This window comes from Diadema antillarum, unplaced genomic scaffold (assembly GCF_040938485.1).
Source record: "Diadema antillarum isolate AM-2024a unplaced genomic scaffold, OU_Dant_1.0 seq00000234_RagTag, whole genome shotgun sequence".
NCBI lineage: Eukaryota > Metazoa > Echinodermata > Echinoidea > Diadematoida > Diadematidae > Diadema > Diadema antillarum.
Window position 1 is genome coordinate 549,067 of NW_027271283.1, and position 27,345 is coordinate 576,411.

The window sequence follows — 27,345 nt, forward strand, 5'->3', positions numbered from 1 at the left end:
TATGTTATAAAAAAAAAATTCAAATTAAATTGTTGGTGGTGTATCTGTTTAGGGTGCAAGTTCGTATCCCAGCAAGAGTTGCTGAGCAATGAACTGTGTGTTATCATGCCTCCCCCACTAGTACAGTGCACTCCCGTTACAACAAACACGGTTATAACGAAATTTCGTTATAAAGAAGTAAATCTTCTGGTCCCAAAATTATCACCATTAAAATCTATGGTACAAAATTCGCTTATAACGAACACGGTTATAGCAAAATTTCTGTTATAACGAAGTCTTTTCCGAGCGCCACATTGAAAGAAAAACAAAGGAAATGTGCTCCGTTATAACGAAATGCGAATTGCTTTTAAAAATACGTAGCGGAACAAGCATAATATATAGCGTTTCTGCATGGGTGAACGCTTCTCACCACTGTGTGTTCGCTCCTTGTGTCATGCACAGTTTCTGAGGGGAACTTGCGTTTCTTATTGTGATACAGTTATCCCATCACATTTCACATAGCTTTCTGGTGTATGATGAGTATTCAGCAAACAGAATATGATATATATACGTGGTTTCCTTGTTTTTGTTATATATTGTATTTGTTCGGTTATAACGAAATTTCGTTATAACGAAAGAAAACTGCCGGTCCCGAGCATTTCGTTATAACGGATGTGCACTGTACAGACAAAGCACTGTCCTCAAATAGGACATATAAAATGGACATTCCTTGTATACATTTTGTAAGAGAGTTAAATACAACCCACATTGGTCAAAGATCCTGCTTCATTCATTCATTTCAAAGTGTCAGGTGTACTGTAAAAGTGGAAATTTTCGCGGTGTTCAAATTTTCGCGCATTTCGCGCAACCAGAAACTAGCGCGAAAATAAAAGCACGCGAATATTTTTGCTTGCCATATGTACCTGTGCGTGATGTCTTGATTCCGCGGAATTAAAAACACGCGAAACTCTTCCGACCCGGCCAAGCGCGAAAAATTAGTCACGCGAAAATATCCACTTTTACAGTATAACCGAATAAAATGGCCAAATCCAAACTGGACCCTATGGAAGACCAGCTACTGTGTAGTTGTAGCTGCACATCTACAGTTTGTATCAATAGGCTATCCAGCTATCATGTCAGATGCAAATTGAAAACAGACAAATACGTGTACATGTATGTAAACAAACCAACCATACTCAATAGTTCCTGTAAACTGTAGTGTTACAATTTAATTTGAATAGTAGTTGGTTTATTAGCATAGTGGTACAGTATTCGTTCTTACAAAATGGGTTCAAAAATGCAGCCAGTCAGAAGCACTGGAATGAATCACATTACTAACTTACAATGTACACATGCAACGGCATGCAAAAAGAATAAAGCAAAAAAAAAAAAAATGTAATGACATGCTATACTGACATTATGCTTTAGCAGCACATACTCAATCATGAACAGTGTATTGAAGGACAAGTTCACCTTCATAAACATAAGGATTGAGAGAATGCAGCAATATTGGTAGAACACATCCGTGAAAGTTTGAGGAAAATTGGACAATCGATGCAAAAGTTATGAATTTTTAAAATTTTTGTGTTGGAACCACTGGATGAGGAGACTACTACAGCTTGTGAGTCAAATGCGTACAACAGTATAAAGAAAATGTAAAGAAAATTCAACATAATTTCACTTTTTTCGCATAATAATAGAGTACTTGACTTGCCTCTTTCTAAAGGCAGGGGGAATAATATTACCCATAACATTTGTCGGTAACGAGTCGGGGGAATGTGTACTTTTTTCAAAAGATGAAATTTTGTGAAATTCTCTTTATATTTTCTTTATATTGTTGTACGCATGTGACATCTAAGTTATTCACACACTGCAGTAGTCTTCTCATCCAGCGGTTACTGCACAAAAACTTCAAAAATTCATAACTTTTGAACGGATTGCCCAATTTTCCTCAAACTTTCAATGATGTGTTCTACTAATTTTGCTACATTCTCTCAATCCTTAATATGTTTATGAAGGTGTACTTGTCCTTTAAAGATTATCTAAGTTCGTGTTCAGTGTGTTTAGAACATAATTATTAGCTTTGGACATCTGTGCTTTTTAGCAAGTTTTTCATGTAGCTAGCTGGTATCAATTATCATAGAGTGAGATAAGTAATAGTTCACAGACCCATTTTATAAAACAAATAATGCACAGTTTTAAGTTATTGATGTTAGACGAGATGCAACTCACTCTCAGGTATTTACAATATTGTGCAACATGCACTCAGCTGCGCCTCTTGAGTGTGTCACCATTGTAAATACCCTTGAGTATGCTGCATCTCCACTAATACACCCTTACTTGTACATTATTTGTTTTTATAGATCTCTTCCGACATTGATAGTGACTGCATGATTCTCAGAATAGAGTGTTTGTTCATTAAACATCGTCGTACAGCTCAGTGGGCAAAGTTCAACAAGTTCTGACATTGCACTACTACAATGGATGGTGACTGGCATTTTCCAACGATACTGCAAATGGGTTTATGATTCGCTTATTTGCTGTGGCTATTGTACTTCCCTTTCATACATGTATATCTTACTTTATGTTATTTTAGAGATACTTGAATTATTGTATGGGTGCAAGAGTGTAGTTAGAAATGTCAAATTTCAGAACAGGCCAGCCAATAGCTTGAAACTCTTCACTTCTGATGTTGATGGATGTGTTACTTCAGGATGGTGTGATTCCCCTCTGATATTAGTAAAAGACAGTGAAAATCTAGTGTCAAGGACCAATGGGTTAATCAAAGATTATGTTGAAGATTGCGATCTGTAAAACCTGCAATTCAAGAGCCACACTTTCAAAACATTCTGAATGTGCAACTAAGCAGAAATATCAGCAAATTCAATGCCCAGATGCAGTTTTACTTTCATTTACAAGTGTATACTCATTGAGAATGAGGTGATTTTGCTACAACACGTGTTTCCCATAGATACATGTACCTGCGTGAGTATACGCGAGACTAGTCTTTAGTGAGTTAAGTGGATGTACAAGTGTAGCCATTTACACACGTGTGTATGTCATCATAAATTTAATAGCCGCCATTCTCTCTCATAATTTTCAGCCTTGTTCATTAGTATACAGCTCCTTATTCATGCCCACAATACAATATATCAAAATGGTTTTAGCACTCTGTCCAGTATGGAATCGATCCACACAAAAAAAGAAGGTTTTTGCCTGTGATACATGATGATAAATAAAACATTCTTACTGTCATTTTTTAATGATAACAAGCTCCTTTGTATCACACAAGAGGAGTTTCTGTTAGTGTTAAGCAGTAAGTTTTAGCAAGTTCCGAGTTTTTTTGTGCGAAACCAAAGTTGGATAATTTTTTTAAAAAAGGAAAACAAAGCTACACAAAGAAAATCATGAAGATTCACATTTCGATGTTGATCATTGAGATTTTGTGTGGAGGTTTCTTATTCCTGCAATACAGCGTAATAAATGTCATGCACATTGCATATCAGTTGTATCCAGGAAGAGTGGGAGTGAAGTCTGCATTCCAGTATTTGCAGTTAGAGTTTTTAACTTTTGAGTTGACATCTGATTGTAAAGCGCTACACACATCGGAGATGTAGTTTAGCCAAAATACACGTATAAACTTTGAACATTTGCTTTAGGCACCATATGCCCCCCCCCCAAAAAAAAAAAATAAAAAAATAAAAAAATAAATAAAAAATAATAATAATAAATAACTAAATAATGATAATAATTAAAGAATTGTGTAATTTGAGGAAAGCTTGTGTGCATGTTACTCTGAGACCCTATTCTACAGTTTGAACATAAAAAAGTCAGGTACAGTGTCTATTTGCATGGTAATTCCATTGATTAGGGACTATTTTAACACCTAGATAGTTTCCACTGAATGAATAATTTGATTTTTTACATTTTCTCACTTGTATTTGTGGTTATCATGAATTGTGTTATTTCAAAGAGTGATTTCTTTCTTTATACCAGAAATGCTGGTTTATATTATTATACTGTATTCTGTAATGAAAGATATATCTATTTCTTTTTCTTGCAGAGACTTCAATTCACTCTCTAAGAAGAACATCCGTGAAAATAACACTCTTGTAAGTATGCTCGCCATCAAAAGCTTGCAAGTCATTTCTGTTGCAATTTCACTGGTTTGCTATTTGTGTAATTTAACTTAACTGCCATCAATTTCATCTTCTCAGAAATGTTCCATACTGTTCTCTCAAATTCCTAGATGTGACTAGATCTTCTGCACTTCACATCAGTTTTTTTTTTTCAGTATAAAATCAGGATATCATTGCACTATTGTTATTGTGACTATTCATACCTTTTGATTGACATCTCCCAGACAGAACATGTTTTGAAGTCTATGTGAAGGGTTTTGAGTTCAAGTAGGGATATAATTTGTGTGTGTAGACATCCAAGGTCAAAATCATCAGCTGGAAAACTGGAGAGTAGAGACCTCCTGTGAATGTCTGATACTTAAACAGCTATCTCTTTCAACCCCTATCGTAGAGAGTTCATACTGGCAGCGGTGCATACTGGAGAGTAGAGACCCCTGTGACTGTGTGATAATCAGCTCACCCTCAACCCCTTTCATACTAGAAAGTTCCTGTATAAATTTATAAAGTATGGAAAACTTATGACATATTTTTTGTAGAACTTCTATGTATATCTAGGCCTATGTGTCTGTGAATGGCCATGTATCGATACAAAACTGCATCATATGACTATACATCGTTTATCAAAACTATGGTTTGAGCATCGTTTCTATGACATATTCATACGATGCTCTCATATCCATATTTTGTCAAAGTAGGTGGGGCTGATTTGGAAGGTTAGCATAAATTTCCAAATGGATCCGATGCAATGTAAATACACTGTGTGCAAAGAAAGTTCACACTGTACAAGGGAGAGACTCAAACAAGTTTTGAGCTTCTCATGAAACATGACAGTGCACGATGTCTTTAATATGCTGCCATATAATCGTTGGACATCGAAACATTGTAAAACATGTCTGAGTGGTCTCATTTCAATATGTCGTATCCAGATACAAGGTGTGAATATAAAGTTGGATGTGTCTGAAAGCTCTGTCCGTATTTAGTGCATGAGTTGGTGCAAATCTGAGCTCTGTCGGTAGGCTGGTAGACCAATGTCCTACAGAGCAGTGTTTATCAAAGGCTCAGATTTCTGTTGAGCTACAAAGAAAGGGGAGAAAATGATAATATTACAAGGAAGTATGGTGCCTGGTATAGCAATTGTAGTATTATCAGGGGCGATGAGGAGTGATTAAAGGAACATTCCAGACGATTTTCATAATTTCACATCATGTAGTACATATCGAAAACTCCATGTATAGATATGTGGAATTTATTGTGGTTCTTGAGCAGAGAAACACTACTTTGAAAAACCTTAAACGAATTACACTGAACAAGGATGATGACATAGGAGGTTCACATATTTCAGAAATGTAGCTGTGTAATGCCACTACAATACCGCTTGCTTGCGAGTTCACCTGTGAATAATCTATGCATGCCTTTTCTTTTGTTCTACTTCCTTGAGCCCCAACTCATGCATTCTTATGGTGACTCTGCCATGTCATCATCCTTGTTCATTACAATTTGTTCTAAATTTTGAAAATGTTCTAATTCTTCATCCCAATTATCACAAATTCTGAAACTCTGCTCTCAGTATAAGGGTGGGATTTCACGGAGCACGCAAACGATTTGCGATGGACGCGAATGACAAAATCCAACATTCGGAAAAGTTTTTCTCCGAATGTGTTCCGACAATGAAGCCGAAAACTATTCTTGCGCACTTTGTGCGAAGTTCCCATGACGTATGTGCGATTGTCGTGTGTATCATTGCTAAAGTACAGCATGTTACGTACACGAAGAACACGCGACGGAAATGCGAACAACGAAAAATTTTCATGGGAGAAAATGTAGCAAGGAGAGGTGGAAGCAATAAAAAAGAGATCAACTCAAATCAGCTTTCTTGAGTTGATTTTTTTTCTTTCCTCTATTTCTCTTTTCGTTTTCTCTCATTTCTCTATCGTGTGTTTGCCTACATTTTTTTCCCCTAGGACGTATCTCCACTAGTAAAGCATTTGATCTTTTTTTTTTGCAGTTCCTCCAACACATAATCTCTATAGTTCAAATGAAATTTACATACTTAAGATTGATTTTAAGTATATTCTGCGAAATTTTTTTTTTTTGTATATCAAATATTCTTTCTCTTTGCTAGTCTATAATTTCTTTTGTTACTATAGTTATTAATAATTGTTTGATGTTTAGATGTATGCTACGATTTCTATTTGCAGAAAACGTACAGGGCATACATCCCCCAAACGTGCGCTAAACGTTCGCGAGAATGTCTCAAAAGGTACGCGAACAGTTTGCGATTACGTCGTAAAATGATCGGAAAAACTTCGCAGATTTCGCGTAACACACGCGAGACATTCTCAGAAGCTTCGGAGTCTGTTTGGGGTTTCACGAACATTTTGCGAACATCACGCGTGTCTTGCGAAGGTCTTGCACATATGACGAAGCTTTAAAGACACTTTCGAGAACAATTCACGAGCAAATCCCGACTAAGTGTGCGGAAAAGGTTCGCGAAAAATTTCAAACTTTTTTGAAATTCTCGCCGAAGTAAAAACGACATTCGCGAACAATTGACGACGCTTCCGAACCCTCACGTTTGTTTGGCGATCTTTTGCAGACTAAAATGCGAATGCTGGATTTTGCCATTCGCGTCCTTCGCAAATCGTTCGCGTGCTCCGTGAAATCCCACCCTTACTAATCTATAGTTGTTCAAATAATGTAAACATCTGAAAATCATCTGGAGGTCTCCTTTAATGAGTTGGCAAGGAAATGGAAGATTTTAAAGGGTGTGTACAGTTCTGGTCGAGGTAAGGATTTAGCTTTTAGCATTTTGCGAGATATTCAGAAACCACACTATGAGATGTCAAAGAGCATGCAATTCTAAGGGGTATCAAAAGTTTATTTGATGAAAAGCGGTTTTGAAGTGGCCGAGATATCTAAAAACAAGGTGAAACAAAGAGATCCTAATAAAGTTGGGGCATGTAGTCTTTTATTATCATCACTTTTTTGGATATCTCAGCCATTTGAAAACCAATTTTCATCAAATAAACGTTGAATCCTTCTTGAAATTACATGCTCTTTCATATTTCATAACAGGTTTCTCATTATCTCACTTAGGAATGTAAAAACCATGAATCCCCACCTCAACCAGTACTGTACAGCCCCTTTAATCTACAAAGTGATTTTATGTGAGAACACAGACATACAGTACGTGATCTGAGTCCAGTTGAGTGGTACAATGTATGTCTTGATTAATTGCAAATATTTAGAACAAGACAGCCTAGGAGTGAATATAGGCCAAGGATGTGAATCTATACATAGGTAGTTTACTACATACAGTCAAATCTGCCTTAGTGGCCACCTGTCTATAGTGGCCACCTGCTGCATATGGCCACCAAATTAATTTTCATAACAAAATTCCTTTGCAGCAAAGCTGTGTTAAGGACCTTGTCTGTAACAGCCTCCTGTCTATCATATAATTTGTAGCAGTCATTTTTGTCGAGCCTATCGGAGGTGTGGGGAGACTAAGGGATCGCCTGCGGCGTCTGTCCGACCGTCGTCCGTCCGTAACGCTTCAAAAACTTCAATAACTCTTTACTCTGGGCTTCAATTGCAATCAAACTTCGAGGGAAGAGGGGTCATACAAAGTTTCACATTTTACCATATATGAAGGTCACCTCAAGGTCAAAGCTCACAGGCAGGGGTCAACAAACTTTTAGAGCACAATCTTAAGTTTTTATGGTGCGTTTCTATTATGGGTCATAACTTTTGATCCATAACTCCATTTGTGACTAAACTTGGATGGTAGATGTCCTTTGGGGAGTGGATGATCACCACAAGGTCAAAGGTCACAAGCAGGGGTCAACGTACTTTTAGAGCCCAATGTTAAAATTTTTATGGGGCGTTTCTATTATGGGTCATAACTTTTGATCCATAACTCCATTTGTGACTAAACTTGGATGGTAGATGTCCCTTGGGGAGTGGATGGTCACCACAAGGTCAAAGGTCACAGGCAGGGGTCAACAAGCTTTAAGGGCCCAATGTTTAGTTTTTATGGCACTTTCTTTTTTGCCATAAATTTTTACCCTTTTATATATCTTTTTATCTGTTATATCTCTTTTTTTATCTGTTATATCCCATTCGCATACAATTTCATGTACGTGAGTGGGCGAGACACATTATGGCACTTGCCTTGTTTTTTTTTTTTGTCTCCCTTGTGGATGGCCGCTGTTGACAGGTTTGATTATATTTCATTGCTAGTATTCTAGAATTTATAGCTTTTACTTTATAAGTTCAAGGAACCACGATTCTGCATTAAGTGAAATATTTTTCTTTTGCTATTTTTTCAATGTTTTATAAATAGTATATCATAGACTAATGTAATTTTAAACATTATGTCTTTGCCATAAAGTACTAGTATCCCATCATCCTAGTTTCCCCATGAAGCTGCAAACCCGGAAGACAAAACAAAGCTAAATAACTCGAAGTTATTAAACAATATATGTGGGAATGTTATGAAATTTAAAAGATATGTGTTCATGAGGTATAATGTGGTATTAAGAATATGAACCTGTCAGCAAGAGAGGGCAGTTTATAATACTATATGCCTGGGGGCAGCTTATCGTCACTTTAGTAATTGTGTTGGGAGAACAAAAAAAATCGTAATTGTATTTTTTTGTTGTTCTTCTTCTTCTTTGAAAATCTTTGCAGACATCACAAATCAGGGTTACACAGTGACTGCCAAATTGATGGCACACATTTTTATCATATTGTGCTTCAAATGATGACTGTTATTAAACAATAGCTAAATGGTCTCTGTAACTATTGGCAATGCATGGATTAGCCTGGAAGTTTAACAATGTACAGGAGGTGTCCCCTTTACTTAACATCATGACTGGTTGTTTCTTTGGCTGCCAGCTGGATTAATGCCAGGATTAGGGTGAGGGTTAGGGAAATATGATTGTGCAATCTTGAGCTTTTCTAGTATTAACTGTATGAGACAGGCAGACTCTTGTGGAAAGAAACCATTTTCCCTTTATGCTTTATTGCTTGCACAGAGGTGACAAAACACATTGCAATTATCCTTTGTGACTTTTCATTGTTTGGGCACCCCCTCCCTCCCCCCCCCCCCCCAAAAAAAAAAAGGTATTAGTGATGATAGTACAATGAAGAAATTTATGAAAGAATACCCTTTATAGCCTGTTTTAAAGAAGATATACAGTCTGCACAAACCAATGAATGTGATGCAGGTTTCAGAAATATTGCTCAAATGTTGAGACATGAATCAGAATTTTAGTTGAGATTATTTGTTTATAATCTCTTAGAAATCAATTACTGTATGTTCCCATATGGCATCATACAAACATACTAGTACGTATTGTGTCATCTAAGTCAGTGTATTTTGTCACTAGCATTGTTACATTATTTGTATGGCTGAGTCTTTTGATTCATATTATAAACAAGGATTCTTATTTCATGTTAAATAAAACAGGCCTGTTCATCAAAGTGTTTTCATTTTTTTTTTAAATGTTCATTTTGATAACCAAACTTTGCTGGGATATCAGTGCCACATGTGACCAGGAGAGTGCATTCATCCTTACAGTTCAAGCCGTTTGTCTCTGGCCATTGTTCTCGTGTCATTAAGCCTGATCAATTAATAATTTCCTTCCTTGTCAAAAGTTTTGATTGCTGTGGAGAGATACACCCATCCATGTGGCAGACCTTTTGGTCATCACACTCAAGAGGTGGTCAGTGATCAGATGCTTGACCATCAAGTCCTAAAAACCATGTTTTATGTGGTTTTGGCTTGGTGCTGTACCCTTTTATTGTTTAATGTTTAGTTTTCCATTATAGGTAAAATTGAAATAAAAAAGTCTTTTGAGCCTTTGTTATTCATAAATGTCATTGCTTCTTTTAGATACAGAATTTTCAAAAGCCTCTTTGTTGCAAACTTTATAATGTATGCATATTGTACCGTCAACCTTGCGTACTGTAAGTTGACCTCGCATACGTTGACCTCCCACTTTTCAGAAGTGGGAGGTTTTTTTCAAGTCTTCTTTTCTGTATATTCTTTTGATTTTATCTCTCATTTGGTCAAATTTTCTGTAAGTCGAAGCTATTTCTTCAGCCCAAATGAATTTGACTTAGGCAAGGTTGACTGTATGCTTAATACTTAATAAATACAATCATCACATTTTGAAAGATTATTGTTCGCATTTTTCTCTCCATATTTTTTTTTTTTTTTTGCTCTGATGTTGTGCAGATTTAGTGAATTTCTCCAGTTCCATCTAATCTTTAAACTCCGATGTAAAATAGTGCAATTCATAGGTGATATTAAATCATAGTGAATATCAAATCATGATTGTATGGTGCTTAACTTTCTTATCAAATATGACTGTGACTTCGCTTCCTTGACCGGTGTCGTACAGAACATATCAAAGCATGTTTGTACATGTTCTCAAGAGAGAACTCAGAAGCAAAGTTGATAAGTTGATTTGTCATGACAGCAACTTGACTAAGCTGTCACTGGAAAACTAGCACCAGAGCCTCACGTACAAGTAGTAGAGGTAGGCCTAAAGGTAAAATGGTAAAACACCTTATAAGACTTGATTAATGAGCTAGCCCATGTTTGCACACAACAGTGGATAAAGCGCCCTACATGATAAACACATTTTGCAAACATCCGGCAGTTAACGATGTCAATTACTGAACTGTGAAAAACTGAATGAAATTCTGAAAGAAGGCCAAAATCATTCAGTCTGTAATAATAACCATTTCATTCAATGGCCTCATATCCCAAGGAATGCTACAACGAAGATTGTCCTCATTAGGTCCACTCGTTACATGTATGAGTCAAACCCTGTAGCCTTCTCTCCAGCTTTAAACACACTTTACTGTTCTTCCATAACATGCCACACAATTCAAAAATATCCATTGAGCTTTGAAATAATGGTTCACAAAGGTTTAAAGGGATGGTATGGTATTGGCGGATATGAGGATTGGGCTTGTAACTTTTTGCGAGATACCAAGAAATCACTTATGAAATAGGACAGAGCATGCCATTCTCAGAGGAATTCAAAGTTTATTTGATGAAAATCGGTTTTGGAATGACTGAGACATCTAAAAACAAAGTAAAACAAAGCGATGATAATAAAAGGTGGGTCACACCTTTTATTAGGATTGCTCTGTTTTGGGTATCTAAGCCATTTCAAACCAATTTTCATCAAATGAACATTGAATTCCTCATGGAATTACAGTCTCTTTCACATCTTATAAGAGGTTTCTCTTTATCTCAACAAAAAATGTGAGAAACCTGCAATTAGGTCTCAACCAAAACTATACAATCCCAAAGTTAATCTTATGACCTCAGGTTACACTAAGGATTTTACACTGTATCAGTAGCAGGTTGCTAGAAACCCACAGAGGACTACTTCTTATACTTGCTTACTGAGACTACAAACTACAAATTCAGCATATCTGATGTTCTGAAATAGATTAGGTATCTGTAGGGCAAATGTAAATAATCAATGATTTTAGGGGCTCTGCAAGGGCAATAGAAAGTGGTGTAATTCTCCCAATTAGATAATACATTGTACTATCATCATTATGTTTGGGTCATAATCTAAGTGAGTGCCTAGACACAGAACCCACATGAAATGGTGCTCACACCTCTGAAATGATAGCTTGATTTCTGCTTTCCGGTACAGCTCTGTTTCGTGTTTGGTTAAATGATCTCTTCCCCCCTCTTCGCCTTCTTCATCTTTGTGTGAAGCAATTTATTAAAGGTAGGGAATCCCATTTGCATGCCTTAAATAAAAAGTTGTACAAATACAGTGGTATGTTGAAGAGAGTATCATTTTAGAAACTCCCATAAAGTATTGAAAGTGGAAGGTAACATTTAGTACACTTTTTTGACCGTTAGATTTTGAATTGAATTTTTTTCGGGGCTCACCGTAAATTCCAGTACATTACTAGGCTGCCTTTGCAGACCCATGCACTGCATGTGTGTCCATCATGTATATTTTGTGAAGAAAGTTCATCAAAACTTACAAACATTTCTATATACATTCTTGCCACACACTCTATATGTTATTACATCAGCTCTTATACTTTTAGATTTGTGTTTATGGATAAAAAATACAGAAGACTGCAACAAAAAGGCGTAAGTGTGGCTGACATACAGAACTACTGAGTAGTTGAGTTTTGTGCATTATTCAAATTGTAGATAACTGTTGACTTCCAAATTTCTCAGCAGTGGCCTAAACAAGTCCCTTAAGGTTCATATTTAATGTTTTGCTGCATTTTGGGAGGTCTGTAAAAGGTATCCCCTACCTTTAAGGATAACCCACAAATAGTAGCAGCCATCAAAAATCATTAAAGCAAATTCTGTCGCAGACATCACAACCAGATGTCTTTATACTGACAGCATTCTCACATACATGTAGATTCATCATTATTATCATCATAATTTCTCTCATCATCATCATCATCAAGACTATAATAATGATCAAATGATAAAAGTACATTGTAGTACCCATGCTCATGTTGAGTGTTTCACAATCATTTTGTGCAATGCAGGGTTCGAAATTGGCGATGGTCCGCTGGCCATTGGCCACCCAAAATCATGTCGGACTAGCTAAAAATCATAAAATTCTGAAGTAACTAGTCCGTCTGGCTAGCCAAAATATTGCTTCAGTGTCAAAATTGATTCTAAGTAGTCCGCCTGGCTAGTTAAAAAAAAAGTTAAGTGCGACCCCTGCAATGTGTTTATTTGACCAATAAGCAGAAATCTTGCAGTTTACTTCTAGCTTGCAATTTTCATTATTGCTGGTTCTATTTATAATTAATCATGCTGAATCACTGTACTATTCAAAGCCTTGTATAGAGTAGGTCAATACTGTAGCAGTTAACATCATGTGTACACTTCAGTTTTTTGTTTAGCTCAAAACTTATTCCTTTCAGTGAAAGAGGAAATTATGCCCTTTTGACTTTTCCTGCGGTTTCTTGAGCAAACAAGTAGGTGTTCTCACAAGTGCATAGAAGCATAACGACGTAAGTCACCGAGTACAGAACTGACACAGAATGTGACCTCTGAAATCAAGGAACACACAGGAGGTCATGTCTTGTAGGAATGAATAATGATTAAAGATAGTTCTGTTTACAACTGCTGTATACGCCATATATTAAGCAAGTCTAATTTTTTGTGAATCAGGACTTCGTGACAATTAAGCAATTGGTCAGATTTGTTATTTTGGAGTACAGTTAGTAATAATTGGAGGCATGTGCATAGGCACGTTGCATTCATATAAAGTTAATAATCTCGCGCATAAATTCGCGAATGACATATAATTCGCGAAATTCGCGAAAATAAAAACCTTGTTAGATAAATGGCATGTGATTATGTATCAGCGTGCAAGATGCTGTCGAGAATACTGCTCATTGTAGGTCAAAATTTACTGCAACCTGTATTTGTTGTGTGTTTTTTTCAGGAAAATTTATATGTCAGAAATGATTCTATTTCTTTTCATTTTCTTTTAGCAAGTCTCTTTTTTCTGTGTTTGTGTGTTTGCATTTCTTTGAATTTTGTGTGTGTTTTTTTTATTTGGGGGGTGGTTGTTTGAATTTGTATGAGTGTTTTTTTTTTTTAATTTGGGGGGGGGGTGGTAGGGAAGTTTGATAACATTTGTTCATCTACATGTACAATGTATGTAATCAAGTAGGCCCCCCCTAAATCGTACACAGTAAATCAGCACAACATGTTGCCCTGATGAAAATACATGTAAGCCTATGAATCCAGTTTCCCTTCAGAGAAATAATGTTTCAACAATTAAAATCGAGAAAGGCCATTCATTTAATTTGTGGAAGAAGAATGGTATTACATTGTATTTCATAAGTGAGGTTGTGCTGTACTGTACTGTATATCAATGAAGTGAATTTCTACCAGTACCTTTCCATGTATTAAGGATTACCAGGTAGTTTTTCTACCTATCAAGAAAGTGTTGAAATGTTGATCATCCAAATAGCTCACCACTAATCATTTGTTTATCATGGGAAGTGATAGAAATAGAGACAGCCCATTACAATTTGTGCCAAGACAATGATACATGTAAAGAGTAGAATTTCTGAGCGATCGATGCACAACTACCATTTGTATGACCTTGCTCCACATGTAAACACATACACAGAGAGTTTAATACAAACCAGTTCAGTGTTAAGCTGGATGTCCCAATGGGCATGTCAGGGGTCATAGGGATGGAGGTTGGGGTCAGAGGTCATAGGGATGGAGGTTGATGTCATGTTCAGGATAGAGGGTACCGCCCCAAGGTCTGGCTGGGTGTAGTCTCATACTTCAGACCTTCACCTGCTTTGGTATCATGAACTACAACAGAGAACTTCGGCAATCCTTGTCATTATACATATTTTGACTCATTTTCAGATATCCTAGCCCTTGCTCTTATTTCACGAGGTAAGCTTGGATGAAAATAGATATTCCTCATCAGTACTTTTGACTACACCACCTCAAAGTGCCACCAACATATAAACAACAAATCAACAAAAACAACAAGTACAATTACAACAACAACAGCAACAACAACAACAGCAACAACAACAACAAAACCCCACCAATCCAAGTTGCCAGTGGTGATGATTAATTGGACTAATTGTTATAGGACTCTAGGTGATGTGTTGATATTACTTCAATACCCTATTGCTTTGACAGATGACACGTAGTTGATGATATTGATGATAATAAGATATATTTATGTAGTGCATAATACAGTGGTTTCTGATGGTAATGATTGAAAGCAATTGTGTAAGAACTGCATTATTCTTTAATTTTCAATATGTACATTTCATGTTACAGGTTTTACTGTGATTCATGTTTAGAATAAAGTTCAGCGGTGATGGCCGTATCATTTTAGCCCTTCCTAGAAAATCATTGTTACACACCCATAATTGACATATCTTTTATGCATAACCACACTTAATGTACCAGCTTGTGCTTACACAAGATATCAACTTCCTTTTAATATTCAAGTTAATTAGTAGGCCTACATACTACGGCTTGTAAATGTAATTTTATCTGTGACGTCAAATTTTGCAAACATCAATCATTATCAGGGCCAAATTCTAAGTTTTTGTACGATATGCAGGCTCAAACAGTTGTACAGGGAAAATAGGTTGATATGCAATTAGGTTTGGCTATGCACTCACGGCATAGCACACCTTACTCTTTTGTGCAGTCGCATACACATAGACTGATATATACACACCCACACACACACAGATCTCACCTTAGTCCCACCTGAATGATTTATCCATGACTCACTGCCAAATGTTTATTGTTTATTTACCTTTTATGAGTTCATTGTACAGTCAGCCTATGTCTATTTGTCCTTTTTTTTTTTCTCTGTGACCTGAAATCTTAGTTTAAGTTGATGTTTTATTGAAATCTGTTACTTATCACAAGCTGTTAGTGATAAGATTATTTAGAAAAGATAGAACCCGTTCTATTTCAGAAATAGACTTTCTACATTAGTCTAAAAAATTAGACTGATTTTGCTCAAAATAGGTGCTCAAAAAATGGGAGAATCAGTCTACAAATGATCGAAATTTTAAATCTTAATCTCAAATTCTGATGCAAGGTTCGGCATAAACAAAATGGAATTAACAAATCTATCCTTCATTTCTTTCAGAATTGCATCAGTCATAGCTGGATATGTCAATGTTGGTCTTCTGCCAAACCTGCTGAGCTGTCAAGGTTCGGCTTTTGACGAACCTGCCAAGCTGGCAAGGTTCGGCTCTAGACGAACCTGCCAAGCTGCTAAGGTTCGGCTTTTGACGAACCTGCCAAGCTGCCAGGGTTCGGCTTTTGACGAACCTGCCGAGCTGCCCAGGTTCGGCTTTTGACAAACCTGCCGAGCTGCCAGGGTTCGGCTTTTGACAAACCTGCCGAGCTGCCCAGGATCGGCTTTTGACGAACCTGCCGAGCTGCCAAGGTTTGGCTTTTGACGAACCTGCCGAGCTGCCCAGGTTCGGCTTTTGACAAACCTGCCGAGCTGCCAGGGTTCGGCTTTTGACGAACCTGCCGAGCTGCCAAGGTTTGGCTTTTGACGAACCTGCCGAGCTGCCAAGGTTCGGCTTTTGACGAACCTGCCAATCTGTACAGGTTCGGCTTTTGACGAATCTGCCGAGCTGCCAAGGTTCGGCTTTTGACGAACCTGCCAATCTGTACAGGTTCGGCTTTTGACGAACCTGCCGAGCTGCCAAGGTTCGGCTTTTGACGAACCTGCCGAGCTGCCAGGGTTCGGCTTTTGACGAACCTGCCGAGCTGCCCAGGTTCAGCTTTTGACAAACCTGCCGAGCTGCCAGGGTTCGGCTTTTGACGAACCTGCCGAGCTGCCAAGGTTCGGCTTTTGACGAACCTGCCGAGCTGCCAAGGTTCGGCTTTTGACGAACCTGCCAATCTGTACAGGTTCGGCTTTTGACGAACCTGCTGAGCTGGCAAGGTTCGGCTTTTGACGAACCTACTGAGCTGCCATGGTTCGGCTTTTGATGCACCTGCCGAGGTGGCAAGGTTCGGCTTTTGACGAACCTGCCGAGCTGCACAGGTTCGGCTTTTGACGAACCTGCTGAGCTGGCAAGGTTTGGCTTTTGACGAACCTGCCGAGCTGCCATGGTTCGGCTTTTGACGAACCTGCCAGCGGCAGCACAGGTTCGGCTTTTGACGAACCTGCCGAGTTGCACAGCTTTTGACGAACCTGCCGAGCTGCCAGGGTTCGGCTTTTGACGAACCTGCCGAGATGCCAAGGTTCGGCTTTTGACGAACCTGCCGAGCTGCCCAGGTTCGGCTTTTGACGAACCTGCCGAGCTGCCCAGGTTCGGCTTTTGACGAACCTGCCGAGCTGCCCAGGTTCGGCTTTTGACGAACCTGCCAAGCTCCCATGGTTCGTCTTTTGATGAACCTGCCCAGCTGCCCCGGGTTTAGCTTTTGATAAATGTGCTGAGCTGCTCAGGTTTGGCTTTTGACAAACTTGCCTAGATGCACAGGTTTAGATTTTGCTGAACCTTCCCAGCTTTGTGTGAGAGGTGTCGTCAGCAAAGAAAATGAAACAAAAATTATTGCGAAGAATTGTAATCTATAGTTTGCATAAAACTAGTAATAGGTGTTCAGACATATTAACGTGGGATATGCTACACTTTTAATTGTTTGAAAGGAATCCTATACCAATATAGAAAAATATATGAAATTGTATGTAATTTAATAGTTTTCAAATCAGAGAACAGCCATGCCTGTGATACATATACTACAAAGGTGGTGTATACTCACTTCATTTGTATGAATCAATTTGTATGATCAATTGTATAAAAGACTACTCAATTCAGCAAGAAATAGGCCAACTACATGCTCTATATTTCAATGTCTTTCAGAAATGGTCTTAATTAATTGCTGAAAAAAATGTTATTGATGGAGACATAAGGGCTCATAATATTGTCTTTCACACACAGACGCAGTCTACATGGCTGCATTAAGCATGCAGTGTAACTGAAGCTTCTAATATATGGAGCAACATGTATACACTAAATAAATAGACTTTTCAAATTTACCGTGTCAAGCGATAGGCACACTTCAATTGATTTCCAGTACAAAAAGAGTACTGAGAAAATTGAATCCATGATTGTTAAGAAAAGAAGAGTCTTGAACTGTATTTTTTTTTAGTTTGTTTAAAGTGGCCTCAGAAAGTGGTGAAGTTATTCTCTGTGGATAACATTACTCAACACTGAAATAGAAAAAAAAAAAAGTTTTTAACCAAGTTAGGATAATTAACTCTTGCTTGCAGGTCCATATGCAGTATGCAGGGTCAAAAATTAACTGTGGCCCATTAGCCTGGTTTTAGGTTGATTAATTGTGGACCATCAATTTAAAAGAAAAAAGTTATCTGTTGTCCCCAAAGCAAGCAACTATCATAGAAAATAGATTGTTTTGTTGGTCTTATTTTGTGCCAGTACTCATTTCCTTTTTTTGGCCACCAAAATTTCAGGCTAAACCATCTTAGACACCTGTTACACACAAACACACACACACACAGTCACACACACACACACAAACAAAAACACAAACAACAACAAAGAACACACAAAACAATGCGATATCAATTTTGGGCTGCCCCCCCCCCCCCCAAAAAAAACAAACAAACAAACAAACAAACAAACAAACGAAAACAAAACAAAACAAATATTATTGAATACATACATCTAGTTCAAATGTATTTAGAGCACCATTTCAACCCCCCCCCCCCCAAAAAAAAAAAAAAAGAGGGGGCAGAAGAAATATACAAAAGGATACTTCTCTCCCTGGTACAGCTTGGCAGGCCAGTAAAATGTATTTATACACATATGAAAATATGGGGCTGAGTGCAGTAATTTAGGCAAGCCTTGAGCTGATGTGATTCTACTTACAGAGTATCTAGCTTCCAAAACATATTATGTGACAAACAGTTTATTTACAAGCCAAGGAAATTTGAATCCCACACTGTTAACTTAAGTCTGTTAGCACTTTTTGTCCATACTTCATGTATAGCTTCCATGATCATTTGACACAAATAATGTCCACATCACATTGAGCCATTTCTACTAATGTTCCTGAGGAGCAGTGGTACTGCTGCTGCTAGCTGTAAGCACATTCATCTATGGCAATAGCAGAAGCATTCTCATCCAGTGCACACAGGAGTACATTACTAATTGTAATAGTATGTATCCATATGCCTATTTATGTTGAATTTCAGGGAGATGAATGCCATTCTGAATCCTGCAGAGTGCTGTCAAAGTCTTAGTGCTGTTGTTACTTCTGTCTGGTGACATGACCCTATAAGGAAGAATATAAACAAAAATATGTGATTTAAAAACTTAAACACAAACTCTTGGGACAGTATAACACACAGATAGTAAGGTGTTTCTGTTTAGCTGCAGCACAGAGGTGTTTGTTTTCTTAAGCTTTGTTTGACTTTTCAAATCTCCCGTTTGGTGACCACACATGTACTTCTTAAACTGCCTACATTGTCCACACCTCTTTAGAGGGCCAAGTTTATGCAGAATTAGGATTAAATGCCTCTTGACTATTATATGGGGAGTATACGTGCTGTGATTGCATAGGAAGCACACCAGTAGTGTGAACTGTCTGACCTCACACTGGATTGTAAAAGGCTCATTATTACAGTCATGTAGTATAGCACTTATTTCATCCGATTGTATTGTCAATAGGGTACTTGAGCTAGCGATGATAGTATAAAATGCCAAGTATATTTTCAAATAATTGAGGATGAACCATTCCTGTCATCCCTAGCATGTACATTGTATGAACTATTCAGACAAATTTTCATAATAAATCTGTTCTCTCATTTTCGAGGATGTAAAGATAGATTTTCACATACTTCAACACCTTTATCTTTCTCCTCTCTTGAGTTATCTTCTTTGTTGCTCAAATGAGGCCTCTTCGAATTTTACCTTCTTTCTGGAATCTTTATCAATGTACATTGTACTCGGTCATGTATCATTTTCTATCTCTAAACTGCAGTGTGATTACTTCATGATGATCAGGGCCTATCTGTAAACGTTACCCTTCAAAGTACATTTAAAGACCCGTCAAGTCTTCTACTACATTTTTTTTCTTTAAATGTTGTGTAAGTTTCAATGTACCTACAACTGTATATTGTATCTTTTTACTTTATACTGTATAACAATGAATTGGGATATTTCATTTTCACACACCAGTCCATTGCTCTTTCTTATTGCCTTATTGGATTTAACATTGTTACATTTTGGAAGAAACAATACACATATTTTTCAGTATCAATATTGTCATTGTCTGCCTAAATTTTGCTCGACAACAATTTTGGTTCCTTTGATCTCAACAGAATAGAATTGCATCACATTTTTTGAATGGGAGGCAGGAAGTGCACATACATAAAGGTTTGCATATGACAAAGGGATGTCAAATGAGCTGACTGATTATTATTCCTTCCAAAATTGAACAGTATTATAATATTTTGAAATTGCTTTGTGTTTATTGCCAGATATTATAACCATGACAGTAATTGGTTATCTGTTGTTAAAAGGAATCTATACATTGTGATGTAGGCAATCAGCCATCGTATGGAGACAGGGATTAAATGCATTTCCTTTCAACATAGACTTATTTTTTAAAATAGTTGAAAGTACTTGCTGAATGTGATTACTACTAAAAACTACAAAGAATGGAACTGTCCGAGTGCAAGACCTCTTTTAAGACCAGTATGCATCATGCGGAATAGCAGTAATTACTTTACTAATGCCTACTTTTTGCTTTGATGCAAATGAAAAACTTACCTTTAACACCTAGGAATACTTTCAGCAGGATATTGATGGTAAGATTTGAATCATAGCTGTGTTGTCCAATATCTAAAAGTCAAATTCTTTTGTTGTTCATGAAGGATAACACCAGTCACATGTGTCTTGAGGAGTTCTGTATCATTGATACCCTGTAAAAAAAAGAAGACACATAGAAGGGAAAATATTCATTTCGTTTTTCATGCAAGAAACATTTTCTCAATTTGTGAACTAATTCTTGATATACCATGTATATGTCAGCAAATTTGGTTAACTAATTATTATAATAAAGTTGTTTGACACTTATAACAATCATGCATGTCATGAATATCAAGAAATGAACTTGGTTTCAAAAGTTTGTATGAATCAAAAGTTTGTATGAAGCAAAAGTCTATAGAGTTTGTTGACAAGGCTGGTGACAGACTTTCTCAAAATGCTTCTTGTAGCTACATGTATTTTACATAGATGTGACTGCTGAGTACTGTTTTTTAGGGCATTTAATCCTTATCATCATATATCTGTTGGGTGATCAGCTTGCAGATTTTATTTACACAAGTGTTGTCGGCCCACTTTTATCAGCATAAATGGGTGTCTTTCCATCCTAAATGTGTGTCATGCAGTCACAATCCATGTTTAGCTGTATGAACATTCAAAACTTGTTTTAAGTCTGGTTGAAATATATCACATTAGGACCTTTATCAATAACATTGTTATAAAGAACAATGACTTGTCCAGCTCTAGCTAGCTGATAGTCAAGTTCAGTGTCCTGTTATCAACAACTGGCTAAGCAGTCCAATATACACTGAGAAGTATAAAAGCCCCAACCTGTTAAAGAACAAGTTCGGATCACCTTCATAGACATGTGTGTTGAGTGAATGCAATAATATTAGTAGAAATTGAACAGTTCAATGAGAGTTTGAGGAAAGTCTAAAAATCCGTTCAAAAGTTATCAATTTTTGAAGTTACTGCTTAGTCATAGCTGGATGAAAAGACTACTTTAGCTTGTGATGTCACATGTGTACAATATAAAGAAAGTATAAAGAAAATTCAACATATTTTTACTTTTCTTGCATAACAAACTTTTCTCTTTCAGAAGGCAGGGGGAATAATATTACCCTTATATCGGTGACAAGTCAAAGAAATGTGCACTTTATTCAAAAAGTAAAGTTTTGTGAAATTCTCTATTCATTTTGCTTATAGTATCATTCTACACATATGACATTATACACTATAGTAGTCTTCTCATCCAGCAGTGATTTTGAACGGAGTGTTGAATTTTCCCCAAACTTTCACTTAATGTGTTCTACTAATATTGTTGCAATCACTCAATCCACGTGTATTAAAGGTTGCTTGTCTGTTAGGATCAGAAGGCGTGTCTTCATCAGCCCGAAGTTTCAAAATAGCGCGCTATCTTGCGGTTACCAAACTAGTCCGATGTCAAAATAGCGCGCTATCTGTGTAGTGAAGACGCAGATAGCGCGCTATTTGATCGGGAAAATTTCCCCCAAAATCTTGGTCTAGTTCGTCAACTAGAGCGCTAATTCGTGAAATAGCGCGCTATCTTGGGTGCGTCTCCATCAGCCCGAAATTTTCTCGATCCCTCCACGCTGGCAATGGAAAGCGCATGTACAAGCAGCGAGTGATTGTGTATAGTACATTACACGCACGGTGTATTCAAGGATCACATGTGTGTACTATAGGCCTACTGTTGTTGTCATCTTTAAAACCAGGGAGGTGATTTCTCTCACCTCCCTATTAAAACTCAGTGCCGTGCATGCTAGCTGTTTTTGTTTTTGTTTTTGTTTTTTTTTTTTTGGAAACTTCTTCTTCTGGTCCACTCTACCTTAGCTGAAGATTCTTACAGATTGTGTGCATTTTGGATTTGTTTAAACATTGCAATTCGTTAATTTCATATAAGATGCCTCACTGGACAGAAGAAAGAGTAGCGTTATTAATATCCCTTTGGAGAGGATTTGCTGTACTGCTCACCTCCCTGGTTGTAGAATCGTACATACGGTGATATAGGAGATTTTGAGCGGGGAAATCCACTTTCGAACCGCGAGCCAGGCAGAGTAATATTGCAAAGTGCGCATGCGTCAATTTTCGGACTAATTTCCCGAAGCAGGCTGTTCGAGCTGATGAAGACGCACATTTGCTGTATCGGGCTATTTTCTAAGACCGCAAAATGTCCCGCTAGTTTGAACTTCGGGCTGATGAAGACACGCCTATAGACACAAGCTGCAAGCTGCCTATCTGGTGTGATACCAACTCTTCTGGCTACTAGCTTCCCAGAAAATGCAGTGGTTGGAGTTACCTGCTCAATCTTGTTTATGTACACACTGATCAGGGAGGTGGAAAATGCTCTCATGCCCTTCACTGGTGGTCAATGGAATGTGGCACAGGGAGGCAAGCAAACAAACAACCACCACCACAGGGCTGTGAACTCACTGGCTCCCTGGCCACAATCATACTTTCATGATATCCCCACTGTATGGTCTTCCAATACACTGAATATCAACTGCATGCAAAGATGCCAGCGTTTCTTACTGCATGGCTCTGAGTAAATTCTCCTACCAAGGTGGAACTGCAGTAGGAGGGGTGAGGAAGGGCCATAAGGCAGGAGTTTGCTCCCCCACGATACAGGTTATAGGGAGCTTTTTACTTTAGGATTACAAATTGACAAATTGTGCCATTAAAAGTAAAGGAGCTGGCTGATATGGTGTTTGAATTCGCATTCGGTGTTTTATTTTGCAACGCGCGATGCTCTCGCCGCGACATTTTATGACTTTTTTCTTTCAAATATCGCGCAACTTTTGAGACCAAATTTGTCACTCCCGGCCATACCGTTTTGAAGCCATGCCCCTTTTGAAAAAAATTTGTCGACCCAAAAATTGCTCAAAAACATGATTTTATGTACAAATCCAATGTAAATTGTGTTTTTGCAATTAATTCATTATATATAAAAATATATACTTTTACTTTCAGTGGCTGATAATGATTCATTTTAGCTCGATTATGCTTTAAAAAGTTTCTGCGACAAATTTTGACAACAAAAAACAACTAAAACAAAAGTAAAAAAACAAAGAAATACATAAGAAATTCTATGAACAATAAAATACATAAGAAAAATTACGAAGCTGAATTTTGTCTTCAATATTATTGTCGAGGATAATGAAAAAATATGTTTACCAAAAATTAGAAGTTTTGGAGCTTTACTTTTGGATTTATAGGCAAAAAATTATTTTTGCTTAAATTTAAGCATTAAGTTAATATAAAATACATAAATTAAAATTTGAAAAATCTAACTATACAATCTTTTAGATTATTGGCCTCTACTTGTACCTTAGTGCAAATTTTCGCGAGGATCGCGCGATCCACGACCGAGATCTGAAGGGGGGGGGGGGGGGGGGGGGGGAGGCCAAAAAAGTTTGTCCCTCAAATAACCCAGTGGGATTAGGGTTAAACCCTAATCCTAGACACCAAGTGCATACTTTGAATGTACTTGTATATGCAATCACCCACTGACACAAAGCACTGCATCCTTTAATTGCACAAACTGCTTCTTAGAAGGTTTTAGGAGGTAGACAAACTATTAAAGATGATTGAAGGCTTCTTCAACTCAAAGAGATATATTACAGTGTACCTCCTTGTTTTGCTACAAAGACCACATAAAACACAGAAAGGTGATTGGCCTTGACCACTGTCTTATCCCGGGTAGATAACCAGCCAGTAGGTATATTCATCACATCAGCTCAGTATCTTTTCTCTGTAACTGCCATTTCATCTACTTTTTCCCCTTATCATTCTGAGATACTTAGTTATTCTAAAGTCAAAGACAATCATTTGCAGGAAGATGTTAGACCCCAAATTGTGTACTTCTCCCCACTCCTCATTTCCCTCCTATAGATGACCCACTGGTTTATTTGGAAAGCACTCAGTCCCCACTGACCTGTTCTACCCACTTCTACGTGCCCCTTTGTTTCAGGCTACTGACCAGCACATTCCATTGTGTTGACAACCACTACAGCAGAGCAGAGAGTTCATTGATAAAATCTCATGACCATATCAATTTAATTCCATTTCAATTTTTCTTATTGAAAATCAGACATAGTCAAAGTACAATTTGTAATGAATGACATAAAGCAAATGAATATGAGCCCCCATGAAACAGAGCTTATGACCATGGTGCTGTAAGGATATTGTAGGAAGGGAGTGAGGAGTGGGGGAAAAATACACAAGTTTTAATGCATAGATGTAATTTAATTAACTTAATTAGAATTGCTCTGTTATGGATATCTCAGCCATTTCAAAACCAATTTTCATCAAATAAATGTTGAATTCCTCATGGAATTACATGCTCTTCCATATTTCATAAGAGGTTTCTTATTATCTCACCAAAACATGTTAGACCCTGAAATTAGGTCTCAACCAAAACTATACGATCCTTTAATATGCATTAATTGAGAGAAAGTAGCAATATTATAAGTACAATACATCAATGCACGTTTGATGAAAGTCTGACTACTGTATCTGTTCAAAAGTTATGAGTTTGTGAAGTTTCAATGTTTCCATGGCAGGATAAGAAGACTAAAACATCTTGTGATGTCACGTATGTGTACAACAAAATAAAGAAAATATAAAGAAAAATCAACATACAATTGTATTTTTCACTTTGCAGCATTATGTATATGACAAGAAAAATTGACTTGTCTCATTCAGAAGATCGGGGAATAATATTACTCTAAACATACATCAGTACCAGTTAAGGGAATCCTTTGTACTTTCTTCTCAAAATGAAATTTTGTGGAATTCTCTTAATAGAAATGTTTTCTCTTTACATATCATTCTATACATGTGACATTACAGACTGTAGTAATTTTCATCAGGCAGTGACTGTACAGAAATTTTTAAAAATTGCTAACAAATTGAACAGATTGTATGATTTTCCTCAAAACTATTATTGATTTTCCTCAAACTGTCAATGTGCTCTTCTGATAGCGCTCTATTTTCTCACATACTCCACTTGTCACATGACGATGGACTTGTTCTTTTATCTGATTTCAGACATTTTACTCTAAACAAAACACTGTTCTTCAGATTTTGAATGCATTGATATTTTTGCGGTACTAACATTATTTTTCTGCATTTTGGATTATTTGAATTTGTCCCACAAATGCTTTCACACCCCTTTTGGTACACATTATGCAGACTGTGCTACAAAAAGGGAAACCCAAACTGCAAGTTAATTCTCTGTGGAAAGGAAAAAAATTCATGGAATATGATGTTGCACATCAATATAAATTTCATATTATATTTGGAAAATAACATGGTGTGGTATAAAAAGATGTAAACACCATGATGATGGAAGATGACGGACATAGACCTTGAGGGATTGTGATATATGTGACAGTTTTACCAACAAGCAGTAGATCGAGTTACCATTTACTGGTACACAGATGAAATGTATAATAGTTTCCTGAAATTCACTTACATTTGGCTTTCATTGTGCATCATCATTGCATTCTCAAGCTCTTTCCTTTTTGGTCTGGTTCATTTCCTTGTCTAGTGTCTTCTCCAGGACAATACATTTCTGGCATTTTGAAGAAATCTCCAGTCTGCATGAAATGAAAACTGATGAAGTTAGAATATCAATTACACCATACTCTAAATCTGAAATTTTTTATGCATGATCAAATCACCACTCCCCATCAAAGTACTGCAGTGCACAAAATTACATGCATTAGAATATAGGGATATTAAAAAGCAAGTGTGCATAGGTTAACCAGAACACACATTCAAATCCCACCAGTAATTGAATGACAGCTACATGTACACTGTAGATGTTTCCAAATGTACCCCTTGATTAAGAAATTGAAAATTATATGTTTGAAAGACAAAATAAAATGACTTCAAAGGTCTACAAAAACTTTCTGAAGCACTCTCAATTTATTTTATTATATTTTCAAGTGTCACTTAGAATATACAACCGAAATGCCTCACAACAGTCACAATTGTGTGGATGCCTGAATCATCAATTGTGATGTAATTACTTCATATAGCACCATATCTGAAAATAAGAAAGAATCCAATTGAACATTACATTTTCAATGATTTTATAGAGCTGCGATTAGCTAATACGAGGTAATGAGATATATCTGCATTTTTAATTGTGACACTATAAAGAATATGGATAGGTTTTCTATGTATCATGTATTCCCAAATAATTCATTAGCACTTGTTGAAAAATAAACATGTTGAGCCTTCTCTGTTGGTGCAAAAACTCCCCATGATTGGCAAGTATGTTTGCATAAAACTTACCTTTTTCACTCTCACTTGCCAGAAGAACTTTGACGATGATTTGTAGAATTCAGCTCGGCCAAGAGTATATAGGATCCAGTATTTCTATACCTTGCCACGAAGATACTGACTGTTATGTCTCTCTTGGTGCATATTCCATGAGGCAAGCGAATTTCATCGTTATGTGGCATGCAAACTCCTCTGTAGGAGTTGATCTTTCAGCATCACGTCTAATATGAGCTCATCAAAGCTCAGGTGAGATAAATCCATCATGTCAGAAGCTCCATTGGTATTTGTTCTTGTTGATAATTTTGAGGACAAAATGTTAGCACCATCTCCATCATCAATACTGAGCTGAGATATCAAGTTCATTGATATTTCCATCATTCGTCTCCATTGTAAGAAAATTAGAATCATAGTTGTCCAGAGGAACATCTGCAGCTGACGAATGTGCTATCTAACCAGAGTACACAGCTGGTATGGATGGAGCATCAGTTCACTTTCTCAATGAAGGCTGAGAGGAATGTCAAGGAGCTTTGAGTTTCAACCACAGACTGCCCAAACATTGTTTGCTGACTGTGGTTAA

General features: G+C 37.1%; 1 protein-coding gene and 1 long non-coding RNA gene across 2 annotated transcripts in view; one reads left to right on the plus strand and one right to left on the minus strand.

Moving 5' to 3' along the window:
• LOC139729350 (uncharacterized) overlaps window positions 1-27,345 on the plus strand; it is a 110,394-nt gene that overhangs the window by 9,850 nt on the left and 73,199 nt on the right. The window contains exon 2 of the mRNA XM_071640278.1: window positions 4,043-4,091. Within this exon, the coding sequence (XP_071496379.1) occupies window positions 4,043-4,091 (49 nt within the window). The remainder of the gene's footprint in view (window positions 1-4,042; window positions 4,092-27,345) is intronic.
• Window positions 20,469-26,845, minus strand: LOC139729311 (uncharacterized). Its single transcript, XR_011710862.1, has 3 exons — window positions 26,781-26,845; window positions 25,954-26,077; window positions 20,469-20,614 (listed from the first exon to the last, which is right to left on the minus strand). It is a non-coding gene; the product is annotated as an uncharacterized lncRNA (long non-coding RNA).